The sequence below is a fragment of the Microcaecilia unicolor genome, chromosome 1 (assembly GCF_901765095.1).
Source record: "Microcaecilia unicolor chromosome 1, aMicUni1.1, whole genome shotgun sequence".
Lineage (NCBI taxonomy): Eukaryota > Metazoa > Chordata > Amphibia > Gymnophiona > Siphonopidae > Microcaecilia > Microcaecilia unicolor.
Window position 1 is genome coordinate 468172995 of NC_044031.1, and position 26160 is coordinate 468199154.

Here is a 26160-nt window from a genome sequence, read left to right on the forward strand (position 1 = left end):
CGTTTTTTTGGAAGGTAAGGGCAGGTGTACCACAAATATATGTGCTTTTCAACCTACAGAGGGGGTAGGGGAGTATCCTGTGATTTTACATGAGTAAACATGAATTTTCTTGCCTAAATCATTTTGCTCATCCCTTAGTAAGGGCCCTGTTTACTAAGCCGTGCTGTAGGTGTTCTGTTGTTTTTAGTGCGCGCTAATGCTAGAAACGCCCGTAGGAATATATCAGTGTCTCTAGCGTTAGTGCATGCTAAAAACACTAGTGAGCCTTAGTAAACAGTGCCCTAAATTTGCTTCCTTAGCAAGTCACTTCACTTTTAGCATTGTCATAGTAAGAAAAAAATATGCCTTTTAATATTCCAGTTTGCTAAACTGTGTTAGGTATTGTAGCCTGCATATATTTGGCAGTAGGGAGGCTGACCCTACCTGAGTCCGACTCTGGACCACACTGCTCGTGTTATGAGGTGCAAGAGAGGACAATTTGCTCTTCAGGCTGCTGCTGTCTTACACCACACCAATGATAATAACCTTTAAAAAATTTTTTTAAATAAAACCGTTTTTAGCATGTTGATTTTTGTTCCAGAAAGATGCTGTAGTAATTTGCCTTTTAAAACATTATTTTAATTTTATTTTGATAAAGGATTGATGGTTTTCTGAAGGATAACTGGTTTTTTTTTTTTTTTTTTGTATTTTCAGGTATTACCGGAGAAGCGATGCCTCAAACTACTGAAGAGTCAGAATATTAATGTAAACTGGTACATGTACTGCCCTGAGAGTTCAGTCATCTTGCTGTCTACCACTGTTCTTTGCAATGTCCTGCAGCCTTTCTATTTCAAGGTAAGAAAAGCAACTTGGTGACTAGCAAGAAGAAAGAAAAGAGCTAACAATGAGAGGGTAAAGCCTCAGATGGGGCAGATTTGCCCCGATCAGCAGTCATTTCCTACGTTTCTCTGTAGCTCATGTTTTACCTCATTAACAGCCCTAGACCATGTCTTCTTGATTTCTCGGTCAATGATTACGAGAGCTTTCATTTGTCAATAAAAAGGTTATAGCTAAAGAACTAAGGTGGTGAAACCACTTAATGATTTCAGCCCAGCCTCCCCCAGTAAAACTTCTCTTAAGGCTATTCAGTAGGATTGTTGAGTTAATTGTGTGGGATGGAAGGTAAGTCTACGATGTAGCAGCTACCTAGAATAGGACAATAACCCAGTGCAGACCCTACGTTTTATAAACAAACTCCCTCGTTCTCTAACATGGCACCTAAATTTATGCACCAATTGCGTGCATAAATTTATAGAAGATGTGCTCTTAGGCGGGTAGGTGTACAGTTAGGTGCACAAGTGGTAGCGAGCACTCATCACTAGTCTATAAATGACATAGACCACTCGCCTAGTGCATGAATGTAAGGGGCATTCATTAGGTGGAATATGGGCGGAACCAACATTTACTTGTGTAAGTTCCATGTTAAATTGCTGCATTTACGCCTCCTATTCACATGGGGGTAAATTTTATAAATCACACCTAAAAAGTCAATTCTGAAAAAACCCGCTTATTCGCTATTCTGTAAGCCGCACCTAAGCTTAGGCATGGTTCATAGAATGGAGCCTAAAACCCAGGGGTTGCACATAAATTTAGTTTTATCCATTTGCAACAAAAACGTGTAACTGCCCCTGCTTAAATTTACGTGCAGAATCCCCTTATTCTATAATTGTGCATCTAACTCAAAATCACACCTACAACCCAGCCTGAACCACCCATGACCCTCCCGTTTCCACGCCCCCTTTTTTTGGGATCACGTGCCTAAATTTATGCTTATACATTTTGATTCCAATTAGTGCCAATAATGGCTTGTTAAGCCAGTTGGCACTAATAGGCTCGTTCAGTTAAGTTCCACGTGCAAATTGGGTGCCTGCCCAAATTTGTGTGCACAGTTTTTGGCAACTTTTATAGGGGATGGTGTAAGTGTACATGTCTAAATGTAGGCACATTGACATCAATTTATGCTAGTTTTCTATAACAGAATTTTGATGCTCAGATTCTGTTATAGAATTGGCGCTCAGTGCACAGCATCTAGGTGCTTTAATTGTGCTGCCTGGTTATAGAATTGCACCTCTGTACTAAAATTTCAGTGATCGTGGAGCAGACCTAGGAACTAGTCTCCTTACTGTTTTTGTATAAAAGAAATGTAACTTTTGGTATCTCTTTCTTATTTTTGTTTTCTTAGTGTCCCAAGTGTCTTCTGTTATGAATCCAGGAAAACAAAATAATGAAAGACTGTACTGAATTTTAGAGTAGGTGTTGCTAGCATTTAACTAATCTGATATCTATTCATTATACTAATTAATCCTTTACCTTATGGTCTGGTATGTTTTTGAGGGATAGATAATGTGAAAACTACTCTCACATCACAGTTAAATTGCAAGAGGATTATGAAAAATTACAAGAAGACCTTGCGAGACTAGGAAACTGGACATCCAAATGGCAGATGACGCTTAATGTGAGCAAGTGCAAAGTGATGCATGTGGGAAAGAGGAACCCGAACTATAGCTATGTAATGCAAGGTTCCACATTATGAGTCACCGACCAGGAAAGGGATCTAGGCATCATCGTTGATGATACGTTGAAACCTTCTGCTCAGTGTGAGGCGACGGCTAAGAAAGCAAATATAATATTGAGTATTATTAGGAAAGGAATGGAAAACAAAAATGAGGACGCTATAATGCCTTTGTATCGCTTTATGGTGCGACCGCACCTTGAATTTTGTGTGCAATTCTGGTCACCGCATCTCAAAAAAGATATAGTGGAATTAGAAAAGGGCGATGAAAATGATAAAGTGGATGGGACAACTTCCTTATGAGGAAAGGCTAAAGCAGCTAGGGCTCTTCAGCTTGGAGGAAAGATGGCTAAGGGGAGATATGATAATGGAAACGGACGTGGTGGAGTCGAGGACTGTTCCAGAATTTAAAAAGGCATGGGATAAGCATGTGGGATCGCTTAGGAACAGAAAGAATTAGGGGTTACAGAGGATGGGCCGACTGGATGGGTCATATGGCCTTTATCTGCTGTCATGTTTCTATGTAGGCCTATAAAATAAAGACTATAAAATAAAGATTGGATTGGAACAGGGAGACGTGAATTGCTTCTTTGCTCTTTCCAAAAATGCTAAGACTAGGGGACATGCAGTGAAACTACAAAGTAGTAAATTTAAAATGAATCGGAGAAAATATTTCTTCAATCAACATGTAATTAAACTCTGAAATTCATTGCCAGAAAATGTGGTAAAAGCAGTTAGCTTAGCGGGGTTTAAAAAAGGTTTGAATAGCTTCCTAGAAGAAAAGTCCATAAGCCATTATTAAAATGGACTTGGGGAAAATCCACTGCTTATTTTTAGGATAAGCAGCTTAAAATGTATTGTACTGTTTTGGGACCTTGCCAGATACTTGTAACCTCGATTGGCCACTGTTGGAAACAGGATCCTAGGCTTGATGGACCTTCGGTCTGTTCCAGTATGGCAGTACTTATGTACTTAACATTTTTTTTCTGTATATTTTTTTATTTTTAGAGTGGATCTATGTCGAAACTATCAAAGTTGGAAATTGAATTGCCATCTGGAACACCCAAGTCGCCCAAACTGACAGAAAGAGACATAGCAATGTCAACCATGTAGGTATAGCTTGATAATCTGAAAAAAAAAATTTGCAGGACCAATTTTAAACATTTTTGGCATAACAGCCTTTACTCTGTGCTGACCGCAGAGGCTGAAGTCTGCCCACAGGGTTTTCTTACATTTAGCTGGCTTCCTGAAAGTGACAGCCAAAGAATAGTCAATTATTCTCTGATGTGTAAAACTGAAAACTTTCTTCCTATTTTTGAAGCCACCCTGGAGTCTTGTATGTTTTTAGATAACTCTTATTGAGTTCATATTGTGAGTTTCCCTCTGTTTACTTTGTAATGTTAAGATGGCCACTATGGATTAAGTTGGTATTTCCCAACATAGAGGCACACTTTGTCTCTCTGATTTTCTGGATTGGCACAGTGAATGTGCTTGAGAGATTTGCATACATTGTAGTCTGTTTATACAAATCTATTTCATGTGCAGGTGGAATGATCTCCCTCGAGAACTATGTCAGATAACTTCCTTGTTCATGTTTAAGAGGCAGCTGAAAAGTACTTGTTTTGTGAGGCATTTTCTAATAAAATTAATTGAAAGAAGTGAGCAGACAAATGTATGATTTATCTTGCAAGATGTAATGATTTTGTATTTTATGATTTAAAAAAAAAGCTACTGTATTTTGTATGCTTTTATGATTTATGTATGTTCTTTTGTAACCCACTTAGGTTTGGTAATGTGGGATATAAATTTGATAAATAAAATAGTCATTGTGGTAAACCCAACTGCAGAGGTTTGGGTCACACCAATATCTTGGTCCGGCATTACTAGATAAGTGCTTACAACTTGTCAATTTGTGACACCTCCCAATTGTGTTAACCCCTCGCTCTAAAAACCAGACATTTTTTTCTACACTGACTGACTGAGTAAGAAGAATAGGAAAGGAAAACTGAACTTTTTTGAAGGATGTCTTAACGGTTAAGCTGGAGCTGAAATTATATCTTAATGAATAGGATGCCTCTTTAATTAAATAAGCTCTTGCTGACTCCAGCTCAAAACCCGTTACTGCAGAAGTGTTGAGGTTGATATGACCCCATATATAAGTAGTGAAAAATTGGAAACAGCAAAATTCTTAAGCTCATTAAAAGCTGAAATAGGAAGCAGGGCTGTAGAGTTGGTACACCAAACTTTCGAATTTGATTCCTCTTTTTTTCTATTTTATGACTGACTTCAGCTCAGGCTGTGACTCTACTGATATTAGGCTTTATATTTTTTTATTCTAGATCTAAAGTAGTGGTAATATAGAAATAAATATTAAAATAATGATACATTTACAACATATGGTAGTTTGTTTTATTTTGAAGTTGGAGTCGGTTCTTTTTTTCCCCAACTCCACCCAAAAACAGATTGTGAGACCAATAGGGACAGAGAATGTACCTGCATAGAATATGTAAACCATTTTGGTTGTACCACAGAAAGGCGGTATATCAAGTCCATGGTCCTATTAAGTCCATTGCTTTCAACTCTGATTCCAACTCCACATCCCTGATAGGAAGTAAATGGACTGTGATAAGAATATAATGCAAACTGATCTATTTTAAAGTGTGAACATTTGTAATAAATATTCCTATTCTCTGGGACATAGGTTACGTTCTATATCTTGTGCCATTTCTCAGCTTGATGCCCGACTGCACATGACTATCACACATTATTGTCTGAGTCTCTCTCGCCTCAGTGTTTCTTATTTATTGTTTATTGTTTAACATACTTCTTGCTTTATGAACAAACTGAAGTGGTTTACAATAAAACAAACAAAAGCCAGAAGGGAATTCCACTTGTAAATAGGAAAGAATAAACATATATACATCATACTTATCAAACAACTACACATTCTAAACTAAACACACATGTACATACTAGATTAAGCACCCCATGCATTCACTTCACCTATCCTATGGAAGCAACTCCCCCAGTGCAGGACAACCCATCATATGTCGAATGCTAACTGAATGCTAACTGAAAATGTATCAGCTAACCGGATATGATGTGGAAGAGAGTTTCATAGCGTAGGCGAAAGAAAAAAGAAGTCGCTGATGTTCCCATCACAACTTCATTAGCATGGTGCTGCCTTCAAAGTAGTCAGATTTTGAATCCTAATGCGCTCTCTTTTTTTTTTTTTTAGATATGGACAACTCTTTGTTCTCTTCCTGAGACATCATTCCAGAACATCCAACAGTACTGGAGCAGAGGTAGTCATGTACCATTTACAAAGGTAACCTCTTTTGTTGTTAATACATTGGAAGTGAAGACGGACTCCTCTTTCTGTACCGTGTGTGAAATCTGTCACTGTTCCTATAGGGAGGGTGCCTGCAAGAAGACTCACATTTTAAAACTGAACCGGACAGGAAAATTTGCAGTGAACGTAGTGGATAACTTGGTGGTGGTTCATCATCAGGACACCGAGGTACAATATGCTTACCGGTGGCAGGCAGGAGTGCTGTACATTTTACAATAGTATTCTTTATGAAGACATTCCTCCATAAAATCATTCCCAGTGAACTGAAAGTATGGCTGGGCATAGTGGAAAAGTGAAGAGGTTGAAAATCAAGTTGGAAAAGTATGGTTAAATAAATAAAATGTTGCAGAAGCTTTATGTAGGAAGGCTGAACAACCAGAAGATAGTAGTGGAAGAAGACACTGTTAGGACTGGTAAAACAATAGACTAGTCCAAAACTCATGATCTAGCATTTAGGAGCCAGGATCTTGTACCTTAATTACTCGTTGTGGAATTCTGTGGAACTGCGCAGTGCAGAATTCCCCTGCCCCACAAAATGCACAGAATTCTGCTTGGTGCCGGCATTAGGGCTCGCTCTCTCTCTCTCTTCACATTCACTCTTCCTCTTTTCCCCTAGTAATCCCACCTATCAATTCCCTCTGGATGTTTCTGGCCAAAGTCTCATAATAGAGACACCATGCTTCAGCGTACATCACCAGTCTTCTACTGTAATGTCATCTGCTCCATCTGAAGAAAATCAGAGGAGTAGAAATGGTGTGCTGGGGTGGGAACTACTGCTGGGGTCCTGCGGTAGCTCCAGACTGTTGCGTGGCAAGCCTGTTGCCACGCGCCAACCCTTTAATAAAAGGACCCCTTAGATTGTGAGCCCATTAGGGACAGAAAAAGTACCTGAACATAATATGTAAACAGCTTTGGTTATACCACAGAAAGGCAGTATATCAGATCCATTACCCCAGAAATTCATATGCCGCATGCGCAGCACAGTCAAGAGACAGAAATTGTGTGTTGCTGGCGCCGCAGTGAGAGAGGCCTGGGGACGGGTGCATAACAACATTGGCGATTGCAAATGCACATGACACAACAGACCCAACTGGCTGCATGCCGCGGGGCCCCTGTGAGCATGAGGCCCTGTGCGGTTGCACTGGTCGCCCCTGCCTAAGACCGGCCCTGTATCTATTAGGACTGAGTGGACTTCTGTGAAAATGTCTTGACATTCCAGAGGTCACTGTTTTGCCCTAATTCGCATTGCCAATATAGTGTTAACTACCCCTACTATGACTACTGTAGTCCCCTTTTACTTTCTTTCTAATATCAAATTCCTTCCCCCCCCCCCCCCCCCTTCCTCTTATCTATAAACTCCTTCCTGCTTTATTTTCTCTACACCCCATCCCATGGATACCATATAATTACTTGCCTGCAGGAACACAGAGAAATGCTTAGAGGACATCTCCCTGTGTAAACATATGTACCCAGACTGAACCTTTGGCTTGCCAGTACTGGAATACTTTTTTTTTCTATACTTGGCTTAAGCTTGCATTTCCCATCCAAGGCAACTATCCACATCCTCTGCACTTGAGCTATTTCCAAGCTTTATGAACCTCTACCATCACTTCAGTGCACATTGGTGCCATTTCTTGCCTCATGACTGCAACTTGTAGTGAGTAATGGTTAAAGAGTAGCAGCCTGTGTTCCTCAAACTCTCAAGTTCCTTTCTTTCCTGTAGGCCTTTGTCAGCTCCTCCAACATATGTTTGTTAGCCTGCCAGCTTGAGTCACCCTCCCCCACCTCAGTTGTCATCATTAGGTCGGGCTTCTCTCTGTAGGTGTTAGGAAGAGACAAGTGTAAAAGCAGAGATCTCTTGCGGTCTCCATTGTTGCTGAAGTGCAGCCTTATCAAGGGAAAAGATCAATCTGGACTTCTCAAATACAGGGAAGCCACGGCATCCTGACAGAATTGCTAAAATCAGGACAGATTACACAAATCATAATAAAAAGCCAAATATGGAAAACAAATATCACAAATCAACCTTCAATAGCAAATGCCAATGAAAATAAGATTTCAGTTCTCTTGTAAAGAGAAATTAGTGATTCCATTCTTGCTGACTATATACCTTGCTTGCTGAGGTTTAGAGATAGAGATAAAGGCTCAGTTGCTATGAAAGACAAACTAAAGCATAATGCAGTGAACCTCCCTAGCCTGAAGTTCTTGAACTTTATTTACTTTTTGCATATCACTGTGCAGTGCAGTTTGCACATTTCCAAATCATCATGGTCGAGCTGCCAGCGTAAGCACTCATGAGTACAAGAAATGATGAAATAATTGGTTCTGTATTCTGTTTTGACATCTGTTGTAGAATATGAACTTATGGTGGGATCACTAAAAGGCAGAGGATATGAACTCCTTGAGTGGGGAAGCAAATGTGCAACTGAGAATTTTAAAGTAATTGCAATGTGGAAGAAATTGAAGAGGACAATTTTCTGAAAGCCCGCATAGCTGCCAAATCCACAAATACATTGCCCCTGCAGAACTTCTAGCTGATATTTCAAATGGATAGTATGTGGGTTGTTTTCCTCTCAATGTGTCCAGTTTGCCCATAAACGTTGCACCTGCTTTTTCTAAAGAGAATTGCTACCCCCTGCACTGTTAGAGCTACCCAGATATACATAAGTTATCCCCCTACCCTGGGAGGATGAATCCTTCCGGTTTGGTTATTTTTGAGGTGTGTCTTCTGCAACAAGAAAATATGGTTTCCACTTTAGTGGTTTTCAGTTCTCATAGGACTTTACTCTTTTTGGCAGGGGTTTGGAGGCTCCTCATATTAAAAGATAATTGTAGACTAGGATTGCTAAATGCGCTATTTGCCACTTTTTAAAATAATCTCCCACAATACCTTTACCTTTCCCCATCAGCAGACATCCAATATGCTTCCCCAGTCAGCCATTCCCAGCTGTTCATACATTATCTCAGATATCCTTCAGAAATACCCTAGACTCCTATCCTGCTGGATACTACTTATCCAAACTTTTTCATTTCCTCTTTCCTCTTAAAATAATTGGCATTCCTTTCTCTCTGATTTTATTTTTAATCCATTAAATATTGTTCACTGCAAATAAACCATAATGTTCTGTCTTCACCTGTTCACCCACATATCAATACGTATTTCACCAGTGCCTGCTATGCTACTCCCTAACTCGGTATTTTATCTTTGGACAATGAACTCCAAGTTGCATACCTATTCCACATAACATCAAAGCAACACTAACTAATCCCTATGTAACTCCGAAAATCTTCCATGAAAATAGTCTGGACTTGGGTGACAGAGCATATCCAGAGCTTCACTTTCCTGAGTGCAGCCTACTCAGTTTTCTCAGCTGCGCTGCCCCAAGTGCATCTATTGTTGGGGAAGATACCCCACTCCAAATTGGGGATATCCCTTCCAACTTTGGTGTCTGTGGTTCCTGTGTGATTTCCTCAACTACCGTGGCTGAAAAAAAATAGTTCTTGATGACCATAAATGCTTCTTCAAGAGCACGCAGATATGGAATGCATTACCTACAGACCTGAAAGCAATCAAAGAAACATCTATCTTTCGAAAATCTCTGAAAACATTCTTCTTCAACAAGGCCTACAATGAGAACTTATAACCTCACTAAGTCCACTCAACTATGAGCGGACACCTCCTGTAATTACCCTAACAACTCTCTTCCCTCTTCCTTCACCCCTTCCTAAGCACTACACATTACTAATTGTATCTGATATCCTGTTATGACAGTGTTATCAAATCTATGTAAGCCACATTGAGCCTGCAAATAGGTGGGAGAATGTGGGATACAAATGCAATAAAATAAATAAATCTCCCAACTTATCTCGTTAGGAGGCAGGAACAGCTACTGCTAGGTGTCAGCCAGCCAAATATTTGAGCCCTCCAGTATTCTGTTATTTGGCAGCCTGACACCCAGTGGTATGTTGGATGTACTGCTTGAGCTCGGGCGCTACTGCCACTTCCATTTTCTCCTGCTTCCTGACTTAAGGTGAGTTGAGGATGGGTGGGGGGTGGGGAATGAGCAGAGGAGCGTTTCAAGGCCCACGGGCCATTAGAGATTGTATCTGGGGAGGGAGATAAAGGTTTCAGGGCCCAGTGGGGCCAGTATTTTGGCAAGGATAGTTCAAGGGTCATCCAAGGTTAAGAGCTACACTGGCTTGGATTCTACACTAGAATCTTTCTACTACAGCTCAAGGGCTGTAGTAAATATTCAGCAGTAAGAGGAAACCACTGCAGTAAAAATCCATGCTAATCAGTTATCTGTCTTATATCGTCCTTGATCTGTGCATTCTGGAATTTGCCCTCCTCAGTCCAGCTAAGAGCATACAAGTCAATATTGAGCAGGCGATAGCATTTATAAAAACACCTTCTGCCATCAGATAATCTAGGTCTGGATATTTAATGCCAGACCATATTAAGGCACTCAAAAGTTAATTGGGTATAGCTGATGTTTAGTTCCATACCCACATGGCTAACTGGGCAAAAATAGGACCGCTGTTTAAGTGGCCCTGTTTTCATGGTTAGCTCTGCGAGCATTGATGCTGAATATGGCTGGTGCCTGCATAACTCCTGGCTCTGTCCATACTCAGCTCTCACACCATCTCGGTAGTGCTGTGGTGGTCAGAGGGGATATTCAGTTGTACTGCCTGGTTAATTGCCACTGAATATCTGCTTCTGAGCTTCTTGGTGCAATTTATCCAAGCCTCTTCTGCCTGGGTAAATATATTGGGCCCATAATTTTCAGTCAGGTTAGTTTACCAGGGTAAATTGTTTTGAAAATTGCCCTCTTAATATGGAAGAACATACGTTTTGTTTGCCTTAACTATACAAAATATATTTCTACTAATTTGTGTGCTCTAACATAGCTGATGAAAACCTGCACCTTTTGATGCATATTTTCAAAGCACTTAGCCTTCCAAAGTTCCATAGAAACCTATGGAACTTTGGAAGGCTAAGAGGCATATTTTCAAAGCACTTTGGGAGGCTAAGTTCCATAGGTTTCTATGGAACTTTGGGAGGCTAAGTGCTTTGAAAATGAGCCTCTAAGTGCTTTGAAAATATGCCTCTTTGTGTATTAACAGGGTATTGGTGTTTTAAATTGGTCAGCTTTTAAGTATAAAAAATAAGATCTAATTTAGTAGTTAGTTTTTCGTCAGAGAACAATGAATATTTTATTAATTTTTGAAATCCTATGTTAAAGTTAGATGTTTTGTTTTGAGGATATCAAGTACAGATATTTTATATTTTTACACAGGAATGTAGGAAGCAGTTTATGGCTCTGAGGCTGGAGATAGAGGCAACTTTTTTTTTTTTTTGTTTAAGGTACCCTGGTAGTTGCTTGGTATCCTTTCAGGGTAAGAAATATGTATTCTTTAATCCACTAAAACAGAAATTCTTGCAGGGGCATAGCCAAACACCCAATTTTGGGTGGGCCTGGGACCAAGATGGGTGGGCAGAAGAACCCTGACCCACATGTGATTGGGCTCGCCCACCCACCCGCATGGCATATGGCCTCTCAAAGCCCCTCCTGCACATATTTTAAATTGCAGATCTTTGCTGGCAACGAGCAGTGACTGATACTTCTCGCTCCAACCTACAGCCTTCCCTCTGACATAACTTCCTGTTTCCGCATAGGCAGGAATACTCCAGAGAAGGTTGTGGGGCCAGTGTGAGCACTGTGTATCAGTCGCTGCTTGCTGTTGTTGATCTGCTATTTAAAAAGTACGTGATAGGGAAATTGTTTAGAATTTTCGGCTGACAGGGCTTGGGGATCCCTGCCAGCCACATCATAGGTGTGCTGCTACTGGGTGGGCCTGAGCCTACCTATGGCTATGCCATTGAATTCTTGGCAAGTCAGAAGAATAAATGAGGAGATGTGGGGTTTGAGGAAGAGAGGTCTGTTATGTGGAATAAGTTCCTTTTATTTCCTTTTGAAAAAAAAGTATTTTTTCTTTAGTCATCTTTCTTTTTCCCTTTGATGTGGACTTTAGGAGTTTGCTCTATGTTGGGTAAAAATTTCTATGATTTCATTTTTTTGTAATTTGTTCCTTTTCTTGGTCTTATTTTAAGAAGTTAAAGTTATTAAAAGCTTGATTTAAACATAAGTGAATAGATTGTAAATACTAACCATTTTTTGTTATTGGTAGTGGCCAAAAAGAAATATTTATGTATTTTGTTAAATTAACAGACCTCTGTGGTGTTTGACATCAAGTTGCGAGGAGAATTTGATGGTGCAGTTACCCTTCACCAGCCGGTGCTTCCTGCTCGATCTATACATCCATACCAGATCCCTGTGGCAGGTACATCATTGAGACTGTTATAACAAAAAATCATTTCAAAAACTAGCAGTATTCTGCCTTGCCTTACATTTAGGTTAAATCTTTTTTATTGAATTATATATAGCAACAGAAACAGCATCCAAAGTCATGCAAAACAGCAATGACATTCGGTCAGAGCTTCCAAACTGTAATACATAAGAAATGAAATCAAGTAGAGAACATTGTTTCTTATGGCCCTCTACATGAAAACTGATATCAACACAAACCCCATCCAATTCCTCCCACCCTTCCCACATTAGAACAAATTAACCTCCCAACCCCGGGTCCCCCCACCTCAACTCCTCTTGGGGCGGGGAAGGAATCCTCATACACACTCAACCCATGCCTACGAGTTTTCGAACTTAGCGATTTAACACATTCCATAAAACTTACAGGGAATTTAGGACAAAACTTTGAGCTTTGGGAGGTAAGGATGAGAGATAAGAATCCCAGACAGACAAAAATTTTTTCTACTGTTTGAGGGAGTGGCCCACTTTCATTTGTTCCATGAGCATATGATTATGGATCATGCTTCGCCGTCCCCAGTAAGAGGGAGCTTCAGAAACTGTCCACACTTTCAAAATTGTATTTTTTCCCCAACAAAGCTGCTTTATGAATAAAAAGACGGTGACCCCCACCCTTCAATAAAAATACCTTATAGCGGTCTAATAAAAGACCTATCGCTGACATTGGGATGGTGGAATCCAGGAGACTGCCCAAAAAATGAATTAGTTGCCAAACTCTTTGTATAACAGGGCATTCCAAAAGGGCATGAATACATGAATTGTGTGAAATGTTGCATTTAGGACATAAGGAAGTATCGATGCCACCCACATGAAACAATTGAGTTTGTGAGAAGTATGCCCGATTATAATATCCGGAACTGACATTCTCGTAAGCAGCCAGGGTCAATTGCGGAATACGAGATGCCCAAAGAGTTATGTTTAAATCTGTTTATTGACGTATTATATAAAACATATATACATAATGTCCAGCAAATAATTTTACTAATACAACAGACAACTTGTAATCCGTCCACATACATCAAATCATTTTCTTCTTTTATCCCTAGACACCCCCTCCCCCCACCCTCCCTTCCTTTTAGTTTAAGGTTCAACAGTTTTTATTAATGACAATTCAAAGAAACACCGTTAACCTAGTGCATATACATAAATTCAGAGTATATAAACAAGCTCTGTTTAAACCGTATGATACAGCACGTTACCAAACTTTTAACATATTATCTCTACCCCCAAAGAGTTATATTAAAGAATCTGGAGATCTATGTAGATCAGTCACCCATTTGGCCTGGAGGTGAAATAAAGACTTCCATGGTGGGAGTTGTACCAGGCCTTATGGAGAATAGATACCTACAACCGATCTGCCATATCAAAACATGAGCGTAACTTCATCTCATGCCCAGCAGTCAAAGCTGTTTTCTCTAGGGATAGCTCATAGTAGCGTAATTGATGATATGTAAAGAGGTCCTCGAAGTGGGTGAGGGTCCTCCCAAAGCCTGCAGTGACAACATAGATCCATCCGAATGTAATACTTGACAAAGGTGTTGAATGCCTAATCTCCCCCATCTCCTAAAGGTAGCATTGTCAAGGCCTGGGGGGTGCTGCATTTTCCTGGATAGGCAAAAAAAGAGAAACAGATGTAGAAATCCCCCAGGATGACTTAAGTGTTCTCCATAAAGATTACAAGGGAGACACTGACACATGTCCCCTGAGAGACCCTGGGAGTTGCCTTCGCGGTACATGTAGAATGTAACACAAGTACCAAGGGTTAAAAAGTTCTGTTTCTATCTGAAGAGGAGTGTAATCCTCCCTCTCCAAAACCCAATTCCCTAAATGTCTAGCAAAACAAGCTAAATTATATTTAGAAAGGTCCGGCAATCCCAAGTCTCCCAATTTCCAGCTACCGAAGAGCCAGCGTGTAGTCTGTTTTGGTTTTCTGCCCTTCCAAAGAAAACGAGATAGGTGATGATAGAAGATATGAAAGTCCTTTTTCAGGATATAAAGTGGAAGCATTTGAAGTGCATATAACCACCTGGGAAATTCTACCATTCTAAATAGATGTATTCTGCCATGAAGACCCAAAGGCAATAACATCCAGCTGGCCAGCATAGATATAGTTGAGTCTAGCAGATGAGAGATGTTAAGGTGGTATAATTTGGAAGGCATCATAGATAGACAAATGCCCAGGTAATGGAAAGAGTGTTGGGCCCCCTCCGATGAAGCCAAAGCCAAGAATTTTTGGAGATTGAAGCGAAAACCCGAGAAATCTCCGTACTGCTGGAAAAATGTGACGTGTTTACAAGGAATGTTGGGAATTCATCAAATGAACTAGATTGTCTGTAAAAGTCGAGATCTTAAACACTGAGATCCCAAAAGGTATCCCCAGATTTGCCAAAATATCTCTGATCAGTGGGTCCAGAACTAGGACAAAGAGCAGCAGTGACAGCGGGTAACCTTGACGTGGCCCATGTCACATCGGGAATGCTTGTGAATAAAGACCATTAACCCACATTATTGCTTCTGGAACTGAGTATAGAACTTTAATTGCATCAAGAAATGCTCCTGTTATTCTGTATGCTTGTAATGTTTGGAAGAGAAAGTTCCAAGAGAAATAATTGAAAGCCTTTTCGGCATCAAAGCTGCTTAAAAGGGAAGGAATTTTATGTGAATGTATTACCTGCAAAGAGGCCAAAATAAGAATATTTTTCATAGCATTCCTCCCTCTGACAAATCCGAACTGAGCTCTGTCTATCAAATTCGGCAACAGTTTGGCCAGGCGATTTGCCAGGCGCTTAGCAAATAGTTTTGATTCAAAGTTGAACAGTGAGATCGGCCAGTAAGAATTAGGGGAACAGGAATCTTTCCCTGGTTTTGGAAGGACAATCGTTTGTTCCATTCGAAGGGCATCATGGAGAACTTTATGAGTAATCATATGTGAAAAGTAAGATAACAAGGTTGGTGTTAATATGGTCAAGTAAGATTTGGTAGAATTCAGCTCGAAGGCCATCTGTTCCTGGCGTCTTACCCAATGTGCTTTCCTGAAGGGCCAACAATAGTTCACCATCTGTAAAAGGAGCATTAAGCATTGCTGCCTGTGTAGGGGATACCTTAGGAAGTTGAAGATTATCAAGATACAAAGTTCCATCTAAGGTGTCCTCCTCCAGGTCTTTATATAACTGTGCATAGAATTTTTGAAAGAGGGCTATAATTTCCTTGTCAGAAGAAGTTTTCATGCCCCCTTGTCCTTCCAACTGTAAAACTTTCCCATGGCCTCAGTGTTTTCAGTAAATGAGCCAACAATTTGCCATTTTCCCCCATGGAGATGAAGTTTATAATACATTATAGATTTAACCGTCCGTTGATGTATTAGAGTATTAAGAGTGGCCTGGGAAGCTAAAAGGGCCTCTCAGGTAGCTGACGATTTCTGGGAGCCAAATGTGATTTTATCCTTAATCATCTGTCTTTCCAAGCATAATATTTCTTTATCCCTCATTTTCTTTTTATGTGCTACATAAGGTTTAAATTTAAAACAAATCGTAGAAAGTTTTTCTTCACTCAACGTGTAATTAAACTGGAATTTGTTGTCAGAGAATGTGGTAAAGGCGGTTAGCTTGGTGGAGTTTAAAAAAGGTTTGGACAGCTTCCTAAAGGAAAAGTCCATAGATCATTATTAAATGGACTTGGGGAAAATCCACTATTTCTGGGATAAGCAGTATAAAATGTTTTGTACTTTTTTGGGATCTTGCCAGGTATTTGTGACCTGGATTGGCCACTGTTGGAAACAGGATGCTGGGCTTGATGGACCTTTGGTGTTTCCCAGTATGGCAATACTTATGTACTTATGTAAGTGATTATTTCCATCCGAAGCACTGCCTTAACAGTTTCCCAGAAAAGAATCGGTTATGATATGTGGGCAGCATTATGAGTGACATATTCTTTCCATTTATTCATGAAGAAAGAGTGGAAGCAATTGTCCCAATAGAGATCCACAAGGAATTGCCATCGATGGGTTTGGAGTCCCTGGATATAAGCTCCACGGACTGCAAATGGGAGAAAATGGATTGTGAAACCTGGATGTAATCAATTCATGCTTGAATGGCATGAGCCCTGGATAGGTGGTTATAATCCCTGGCATTTGTATGAAAGAGTCTCCAAGAATCCACCAGACCCAATGTTTTTTTTACAGTAAAGGTACATCCCTAGAGGAACAAATGCATATATCTCGCAACAGGTGAGAGCGATCCATGGCAGGGTGACTGTGTTAAAATCATATGTTTATTAATATGAGGGAATAGAACATTAAGGAGTTTAGCAAAAAAAGTTTTGTCATAAGTGTTAGGGGCGTAAACATTACACGAAAGGAGCGTTTGCTTATTGTAACATGGGTTAAGATGAATCTACCCGCCGAGTCCTGTTTGACAAAGTGGACTTGTACATCCAAGCATTTCCTGAATAAGGTTAAAACTCCCTCTCTTCTAGGAGCCCACCCACCATTTGCAAAATTTAAGGTGCTCCTCTGGGGAAAGGTGGGTCTCCTGAAGCATGGCGATATCAACTTGATGTCACTGTAAAAATTGGAGAATCTTTTGATTTTTTAATTAGGGAGGTTACTCCCCCTACATTCCATATGGAAAGTCTAAGTAGACCCATCTCTCACCCTGGGGCAGCAGATGTTCCCGTCTCTAAGCTGTAATAAGGAAATACAGTGGGTTGGCGGCCGCCAGCCCACCTGCCCCCAATCTCACCAATAGTTGAGTGCCATTTTCAAGGATTCTCTCCATACACAAAACAGCTATCCATACAACCCCCCCCCCCCCAAAACATCTACTTTCTTAAATTGCCCCTTAATACCCCACCCTACCCTTCCAAAATCATTCCCCTCTATCACATACACCATCAGAGGTGTACAATTGTGAGAGGACCCAACCCTCTCCTGTTTAATAAACCAGAAAAGCGGTATTTCCCCAGACCATATGCAAGAAAGTCTTAAGCAACCTGCCTACCCCCTTTACTTCCCAATCAAAATTTAGGACCAAGGAGAAACACCAAACACCCATATGAAAATGAAACATAGTCACACAAACAGATCTGTGGTCTATATAGAAATGTTCCAAGGAACATTAAAGTAACAAAACCAAGCATAAATCCAACGGTCATCAACAAGAGTGTTGATGAGGAGTGTCCTGTTGTGAAGGCCGCTCACTCACAGCTCAGTATCGTTTGTAATCTGCCAAAAGAGGGTCAAATCAGCATCCACCAGGTTAGGGATCATGGATATAACATCAGCCCTGCAAATATGATACATAGGATCTCAATTAGGGTACAGAACTCCTCGGTCCTCTTCTCACTCTGGGACCAAACATCCCTAAAGGTGTTAGAATAAAAGGTAGTGTAGATGAAAAAAGGTCCTCAGGGTTCAGAAGAAGTGGTTAAGCGATCCACAAATTGTGCCGCTTCAGCAGCTGATTCAGATACTGTGGTGGTACCATTGTGCATTCTCAGTTTGGTAAATGCTAGGATGAATCTGATCTGGCATTGTATCAATTTCAAACATATAGATGAAAAAGCTTGCCTGGCCAAAGAAACCACCGCAGAGTAATCCTGGAAACATAGGATGTCCATTCCCTCAAAGTGCAGTTTAATACTGTCTTGTAGCGCCCAAAGTATCTCCTGTTTACGGGCATAGTTCAATATTTTTAAAATGACCATCCTAGGTTTTGGTTGATTCTCTTTCCGAGCTCCCAGGCGATATGCTGAACGGGTAAGCTGTTGTGACTCCATTAGCCAGTGATCTAGGAAAGAGCAAAGATCTTTATCTGGTATTGATTCTGGGAGACCCACTGGATGGAGATTATTCCATCTGGAGCTGCTATGATTTTTCCCATAGACATCAATATGAAAAATGTATAAAGGCATGAAGATTTTTACAGGGCTGTGTGCTGTGTACACATCTTTGTGCATTCTTTGACATATTCACAATGGGAGATAGAGTGAGGGGTCTTGCTGAGAACCTGCAATGTGGTATTGAGAAAGCTGCTCTGCTCTTCCTAGGTAGAGGGCAGCCAGTTATGCAAGCGATATCTTTAGCATCTGTTTGGTTTATGAAACAAACAAACCAATATGCGCTTCTGGTTTGGATTAGATCATTACACGAGTATAACTCTGGATGCAAGAGTATACAGGAAGATGATTAAAAGTTTTAGAAATGTTGAAGGGATGTAATTATCAACATGGGTTACCATGAAGACTGGTTATTTTGCCACCAACTTATTCTGTTGTAGCACACATTCCATTTTATGCAATGAGTTCTAGTTATTAATAATTGGGGTTAACAATAAAATAACACATGTTAATGATAGTCCATACAATCAGACTAATCTTCAGGCTATCAAAATTCGACAGTCTCTCCCCTTCTTACATCAAACTCCACTGGCTCCCCATTGAGGCGAGAGTAATTTTCAAGCTGGCTCGTTTCCTCTTTAAAACACTGGAAAGACTGATCCCCAGCTATCTATTAGCTCATTTCTGCTTTGCAACCTCAACCAGATCAAGAAGACAAGAAGCTGCCAGTTTCTAAGGGCAAGAAGAGACTAGCGCTATTCGACAAATCCCTTGCCATTCAAACTCTGGAAAGACACTGCCAGAATATATTCTCCTACACAATCTTATATCATGTTCCGAAAAAAGATAACTTTCTTATTTAGGAAATATGTACTGTAGTGATACCTCTGCCTATCTCCAAAACAACAATTGTAATTCTCAGAGGAATGTTCTGATCTTTTTATCTTTGTAAACCGCTTAGAACTGAAAAGGTGTTTAGTGGGATATAAGCCCTAATGTAATGTTTAACGTTCCCAAAGATAGATCCTTAGGTTTTATCCAGTCTTGTGTTAATTAACTATAAACTCCTCAAGGCAAATGAACATTGAGGGCCCAATATTTAGCTGGCAGCAGGCAGTGTATTTGCTGTCCATTCCTGGCTGGTTAAATAGTTTAAATATCCGGGGGGGAGGGGGCTTATGTTTTTCTTCACACTCTTCAAGCCTAGGTTTTCCTCTTCATTACTAATCTTACAAATTGGCCGTTTTTTTTTTAAAGAGGTCTCCTAACTAACTGAGGACTGAAGATTATGGTGCTGTGAGTGAGTGCATGGTATAGTGATGAGCACTCCCTCACTTATAGTGCAGTTCAATCACCCTAAAGCAGGTGGTGCTAGTCTGCTGAGGTTGAGTCAGAGGGGTGGGGCTCAGATCAAGCTGGAATTGAATGCCCTGAGGGTGAACAGATCAGAGAGGCCCGGAGTGCAGAGGATTCCAAGGGTGTGGCAAACAGGGCTGCAGTACCTGGGATGAGCTTGGGGAAGAAGAGTGGTCTTGGCAGGGAGTGACAGAGCAGAAGAGGATTGAGGTAGGACTACTACTACTACTTATCATTTCTATAGCGCTACAAGGCATACGCAGCGCTGTACACCATACAAGTTTGTCTTACAAACCTGGTCGACAGTATGACTTGAGAGGTCAGGGCCAAGCAATGTCCAGTGTTGACATTGAACCTGGCACAGTGGGAATACCAGGAAGAGACAAGATAGTTGAGTTACCTGGTGGAGGGGTGACCAAGTGTGTTCTGTGGCCCTTAAAGGTCAGGCCATAGGAGAGAGAGCTTGTGACTGTAAGAAGTGACTTTGTAGGTTTATTTATCTCTGACCTTTGGAGAAAACAGGTTACATACTTCTCTGCATATAAATAAATTTTTTCCTTTCACCTTTAACCCCTCTGTGGCTGTATTTATTAAGGGCCCAGGCCTATCTACTAGTCATGTTACCACAGGGATCTTATATATAAAGGTTTGTAAACTTCACAAACATGATGGGTATTTGAAAGTCTGGATTGTGGAGGTTGCTTCGTTTATTCTACACTTAGGACTAGATTCTATTTGTGGCACCTGAAAAATTGGTGCTGAAAAAATTTCCGTCTAGGCATATTATATAAACTGTGCCTAAATCTAGGCGTGGTTTATGGAATATGCCTAGAGGCCATGACAGCACCTAACTCAAGTCACAGTCATTTAGCGTAAATATCTGTACCCAAGTTACGCATGGAGCAGGTATATTCTATAACCCTGCACGTAGTTTTTCAGAATGCCCACAACCTGCCCATTCCACGTCCATAGCCTTGCCCTCTCGTTTTGACAGCACACATTAGAATTTACACGGACCACTTTACAGAATGTGCTTAGCAAGTAGTGCATGTAAATTCTAATTAATGCCAATTAGTGCTGATTGCTTAACATCCAATTTTCAACTCTGATTAGTTCATTAACCAATTAGGTTATGCGCGTTATGTAATATTCCTCAATTTCCACGTGGATCTCTCAGCGTGATATATAGAACCTGGGGGGGAAGTGTGAGACTAGCAGGAACAGATCTAGACAGCTGTACCTGGGATTTTTGGACCTCCTTCAAATGCTGAAATGCTAGTAAAAAATTGTGGATTTAATAAGATACTACTTGATGACCACATAGCTCTATGATTTTCTAACCACTATCAAAAGTCAAGTGCATGAAAACCAGTAACTACAGGGCTTGTTCACTCTGGTGGATCCTCTTCTACTTCTATCCCTCTGCCTGTCAGCGTACCTCAGGGTTCTGTTCTTGGTCCCCTCCTCTTTTCTATCTACACTTCTTCCCTTGGTTCATTAATCTCATACCATGGCTTTTCCTACCATCTCTATGCTGATGACTCCCAAATCTACCTTTCTACCCCTGGTATCTCACCTTGCATCCAAACCAAAGTTTCATCGTGCTTGTCTGACATTGCTGTCTGGATGTCTCAACGCCACCTGAAATTAAACATGACCAAAACGAGCTTCTCATTTTTCCCCCCAAACCTACCTCCCCACTCCCCCCGTTTTCTATTTCTGTTGATGGCTCTCTCATTCTCCCTGTCTCCTCAGCTTGAAACCTTGGGGTCATCTTTGACTCTTCTCTCTCCTTCTCTGCTTATATCCAGCAGATTGCCAAGACCTGTCGTTTCTTTCTTTACAACATCCGTAAAATCCGCCCCTTTCTTTCCGAGCACTCTACCAAAACCCTCATCCACACCCTTGTCACCTCTCATTTAGACTACTGCAATCTGCTTCTTGCTGGCCTCACACTTAGTCACCTCTCCCCTCTCCAGTCGGTTCAAAACTCTGCTGCCCGTCTCGTCTTCCGCCAGGGTCGCTTTACTCATACTACCCCTCTCCTCAAGACCCTTTACTGGCTCCCTATCCATTTTCGCATCCTGTTCAAGCTTCTTTTACTAACCTATAAATGTACTCACTCTGCTGCTCCCCAGTATCTCTCCACACTCGTCCTTCCCTACACCCTTTCCCGTGCACTCTGCTCCATGGATAAATCCTTCTTATCTGTTCCCTTCTCCACTACTGCCAACTCTAGACTTCGCGCCTTCTGTCTCGCTGCACCCTACGCCTGGAATAAACTTCCTGAGCTCCTACGTCTTGCCCCATCCTTGGCCACCTTTAAATCTAGACTGAAAGCCCACCTCTTTAACATTGCTTTTGACTCGTAACCACTTGTAACCGCTCGCCTCCACCTACCCTCCTCTCCTCCTTCCTGTACACATTAATTGATTTGATTTGCTTACTTTATTTTTTGTCTATTAGATTGTAAGCTCTTTGAGCAGGGACTGTCTTTCTTCTATGTTTGTGCAGCTCTGTGTACGCCTTGTAGCGCTATAGAAATGCTAAATAGTACTAGTAGTAGTAGGCTTATCTAGGCTGCCACTTTTTTTTTTCCTTTTCTGCTGTCATGCTATGACCTTATTTAACCTTGAGCTTCATGCTCACTCGGTCTATCTGTATAAACTGTACTTCATGCTGTATACTTTAGAACTCTGTGGAAGACCACAATTAATAATTTTTCCTGGGTCTTAGTGTAATAATAAAGTAGAGGATGATGGCAGATAAAGACTGAACTGGCCATCCAGTCCGTACATCAGGGTGGCTAGGATTGTAACTGCTGCCCTGTACATGTTGCTTCTCTATTCTGTCATTTACTTTCTCCCTTTTCTTTCTTTATAGGTCCAGCTGCTGTTACTAGTCAGTCACCTGTTCCTTGTAAACTCTGTATCCTTTGAATGTCTGGGTTTCACCCTCTGCAGCATGGAATCCTGAATACATTAGATCATTAGACATGTGGTGGTTCCAGTCACACATAACTGGATCAAAGACAAAAGTTTGTGCGTTCTTTTGATTGTATTATATGTGCTGTAGTAATTGCCATGATGTGTGCTGTGGCAAGTAAAGGAAAGACTTCCTGAAAGGTGTCAGACTTGTGAGTTCTTATACCAAGTATAGCGCCACTGAGCCCGGTACTCAGACCAGGTTTTGCTTGGCTGCTGGACAACTCCGGGTTTCACCTGCGTTGACCGCCGTTCCCCAGAGGTTGAGCCCCTAGGTGCGGGCGGCCTGCAGGACTTACGTGACGGAGCTGGAAGCGGGGTGAGGAATGTATCGGCCAAGCAGGCAGCAGGTCAAGAGAGTAATCCAGGTACAGGTGGAAGTCAGTAGGCAGGCGGCAGGCAAAGAATGATCCAGATACAGGCGAAAGTCAGTAGGCAGGCGACAGGCAAGAGAGTAATTCAGGTACAGGCAAATCAGTAGGCAGGCGGCAGGCAAGAGAGTAATCCAGGTACAAGCAAGTCAGTAGCGAGGGACCAGGAGATAAGAAGCAGGCTACAGAGTTAGTAACACTTACCAAAGTAGAAGCCGAAGCAATGAAGCAGGGGAAGAGCTTCCCAGAAATAGTGCTGGCATCTGACGTCAGCAGGAACCAGCTGGGGAGGAGAGCTGTCATCGGCCAATGGTAGTGAGGGAAAGGGAGCAGGAGACCGCCTGCGGAGGCCAATCCCCACGGACCAAGGAGGCGGGGCCACAGCCCAGAGCAGCCCGCAAGATGGAACGCCGGAGGAGAGATATTGGCGTCGGCCCCGCTACGGAGGTGAGGCACGTGACAAAAGGCACATAATGGAAATATACTTTTGAAATCGGGGCGCCTAATTGAGAACAGAGGTCTAAATAAAATGGTGTAGATTATTACTGCATTGCAGTGCTTTGGCAATCCAGCTTCAGATGGCTAATATATTAATTTCTCTTTAGTGAAAATGCTGTCATGTAACACCTTTTATGCTACCTTAACATCCTCTTGGGCATCAACCCTTGGCCACTTTAGGGTCCTGAGAAACATGCATGTGCTACTGTCTTGGAAACTTCTGCTTTAGGAATCGTTTATTTCCAGAATGGCACTCAAGCTTGCATACCAAAAATACTAGGATCATATGAGCGCCCTTTTACTTAGCTGCATTAAAAAGTGGCTTTAGTATGCAGGAAAAAGTCGTCCAAGAGCGTGCCAAGGCCATTTTTACCACAGCAGTAAAATGGCTGATTTTCCATTTTTAAAAAAAATGAATGGCCATGTGCTATTGTTTCCATTAGCATGTAGCCATTAAAAAAAAATTTACCATGTGAGTACTTCCACCTATTTTGTAGATGGTAAGGGCCTTATGCAGTAATCTCTGCTAATCGGCATTCAGTAATGTATATGCACTAAGTGATTAGCACAGGAACGCCCACTCTCCGCCCACAGATATGCTCCCTACAAGAAAATTTTAAATATTTTTTTGTGCACGCAGATTTGGAAATTACTGCAGGATGTCTGAGCGCATACCACAGTAAACCATTTTAAGCTATGGTAAGCACGTGATATTTGAAATTCCGCCAGGTAAAGTCGTCCAAGTGTTCGTCAGGGACGTCCTTGTTTCTTTCGATTTATGGGTTGAGGACGTCCTAGTGTTAGGCACGCCCAAGTCCTGCCTTCACTATGCCTCCAATACGCCCCCTTGAACTTTGGCCATCCCTGCAATGGAAAGCAGTTGGGGATGTCCAAAATCGGCTTTCGATTATATCGATTTGGACGATCCCGTGAGAAGGACTACTACTACTACTACTACTTAACATTTCTAGAGCGTTACTAGGGTTACGCAGCAATGTACAGTTTAACAAAAAAGGACAGTCCCTGCTTCAAGGAGCTTACAATCTAATGGGCGAAATGTCAAGTTGGGGCAGTCTAGATTTCCTGAATAGAGGTATGGTAGTTAGGTGCCGAAGGTGACATTGAAGAGGTGGGCTTTGAGCAAGGCTTTGAAGATGGGCAGTGAGGGGGCCTGGCGTATGGGCTCAGGGAGATTATTCCAGGCATGGGGTGAGGTGAGGCAGAAAGGGTGGAGCCTGGAGTTGGCGGTGGTGGAGAAGGGTACTGAAAGGAGGGATTTGTCTTGAGAGCGGAGGCTACGGGTGGGAACGTAAGGGGAGATGAGGGTAGGGAGGGGCTGCAGATCGAGTGCATTTGTAGGTTAATAGGAGAAGCTTAAACTGTATGCGGTACCTGATTGGAAGCCAGTGAAGTGACTTGAGGAGAGGGGTCATATGAGTATATTGGTCCAGGCGGAAGATAAGACGTGCAGCAGAGTTCTGAATGGACTGAAGGGGGGATAGATGGCAAAGTGGGAGGCCAGTGAGGAGTAGGTTGCAGTAGTCAAGGTGAGAGGTAATGAGAGAGTGGATGAGAGTTCGGGTGGTGTGCTCAGAGAGGAAAGGGCGAATTTTGCTAATGTTATAGAGGAAGAAGCAACAGGTCTTGGCTATCTGCTGTAAATGTAACAAGAAATAATTTATACTTGGGGATATTGCTCCAGAGCACTAGCTAATATTTATAAGTTTTAAGATATATATATATTGAATAATTTTCCACCAGTTGCCCTATAAGGCAACAAGATTCACAATTGCAATGAATTAAATATTATCTCTGTTGAAATGCAGTATCCTGCGCTGCAAGATTTAAAAGCGTGTACCCAGGACACAAAAGACCATCTATTTAGCTTCAGAAAAGGTTTATTTAATATACAAATCATGTAAATAATATTGCAAGAGGTAGTTCTTTTAAGAGATCTTACAGAAAATCTGTGCTTAAAGTCAGGTAACAGGTTTAAATCAAAGGTTTTTAACTTACAGAAAAGTCTTTGTTATAGGAGCTGAGTGATGAGCCGCATAGTTACAGGAGAGGTCCTCATAGCAGGGAGATGAGCTGCAGGTCCCCAGAGCAGCAGATCCCAAAGAGCAGCAGGTCCCAAGATGGGCGTCCTTCTCTTTCGAAAATGAGCCTAATAGTGTCTTGTATCTTGAATGTTTATGCAGTATGACATCTATGGTTATTTTTATGTCAGTATGGTGAATGATATTACAACCTACTAAAGTTCCAGCATGCATCTAGAATTTTAATTTTTTAATGTCCTTTGTCAAATTGGGAAACCCTCTTATGACAACAAAAGATTAAATTCCATTCATGTTTAGAATGTTGACTACCATAATTGATATTATTTGAAATACCTTTAACATACAGATTCATCATCTTGGAGTGTCTTTCAACCAGATATTATAATCAGTGCCAGTGAAGGTATGTATGTATATTAGCAGAAAAATGTTTGCACAGTCTATTTCCTGATGCTGAGTAATGCTTACAGAAGGAGAAAAGGGTTTGTAAGTTTGGCCTAGCCTTTCTTCCACACTCTGGATTATTATATAGTAACTGCTGGACTATATTTCATGGCTGGCTAGTTTTAAATTGCTAAACTCAGTCAAGATTTACGTTTAATATTGTCCTATTGTAGCCATCCAAACCCCTTTCTTATCTTACTAGTTTATACATTATTTTGAAAATATATATTTTTTTAATTGAAGGGAATGGCAAGGGTGAGCGTATTATATCATCTTATATGCATTTTGTGAGAACAGTTTTGAAAACTGTGGGTAGTTGCAAAGTC

At 41.2% G+C, this 26160-nt stretch overlaps 1 protein-coding gene across 1 annotated transcript in view; it reads left to right on the forward strand.

The window, feature by feature from the left end:
- Window positions 1–26160, forward strand: part of RMC1 (regulator of MON1-CCZ1) — a 100620-nt gene that overhangs the window by 22187 nt on the left and 52273 nt on the right. Inside the window, exons 6-12 of the mRNA XM_030213543.1 lie at window positions 694–834; window positions 3560–3660; window positions 5790–5879; window positions 5966–6071; window positions 12134–12245; window positions 22364–22408; window positions 25740–25793. Coding sequence (XP_030069403.1) covers window positions 694–834; window positions 3560–3660; window positions 5790–5879; window positions 5966–6071; window positions 12134–12245; window positions 22364–22408; window positions 25740–25793 — 649 coding nt within the window. The remainder of the gene's footprint in view (window positions 1–693; window positions 835–3559; window positions 3661–5789; window positions 5880–5965; window positions 6072–12133; window positions 12246–22363; window positions 22409–25739; window positions 25794–26160) is intronic.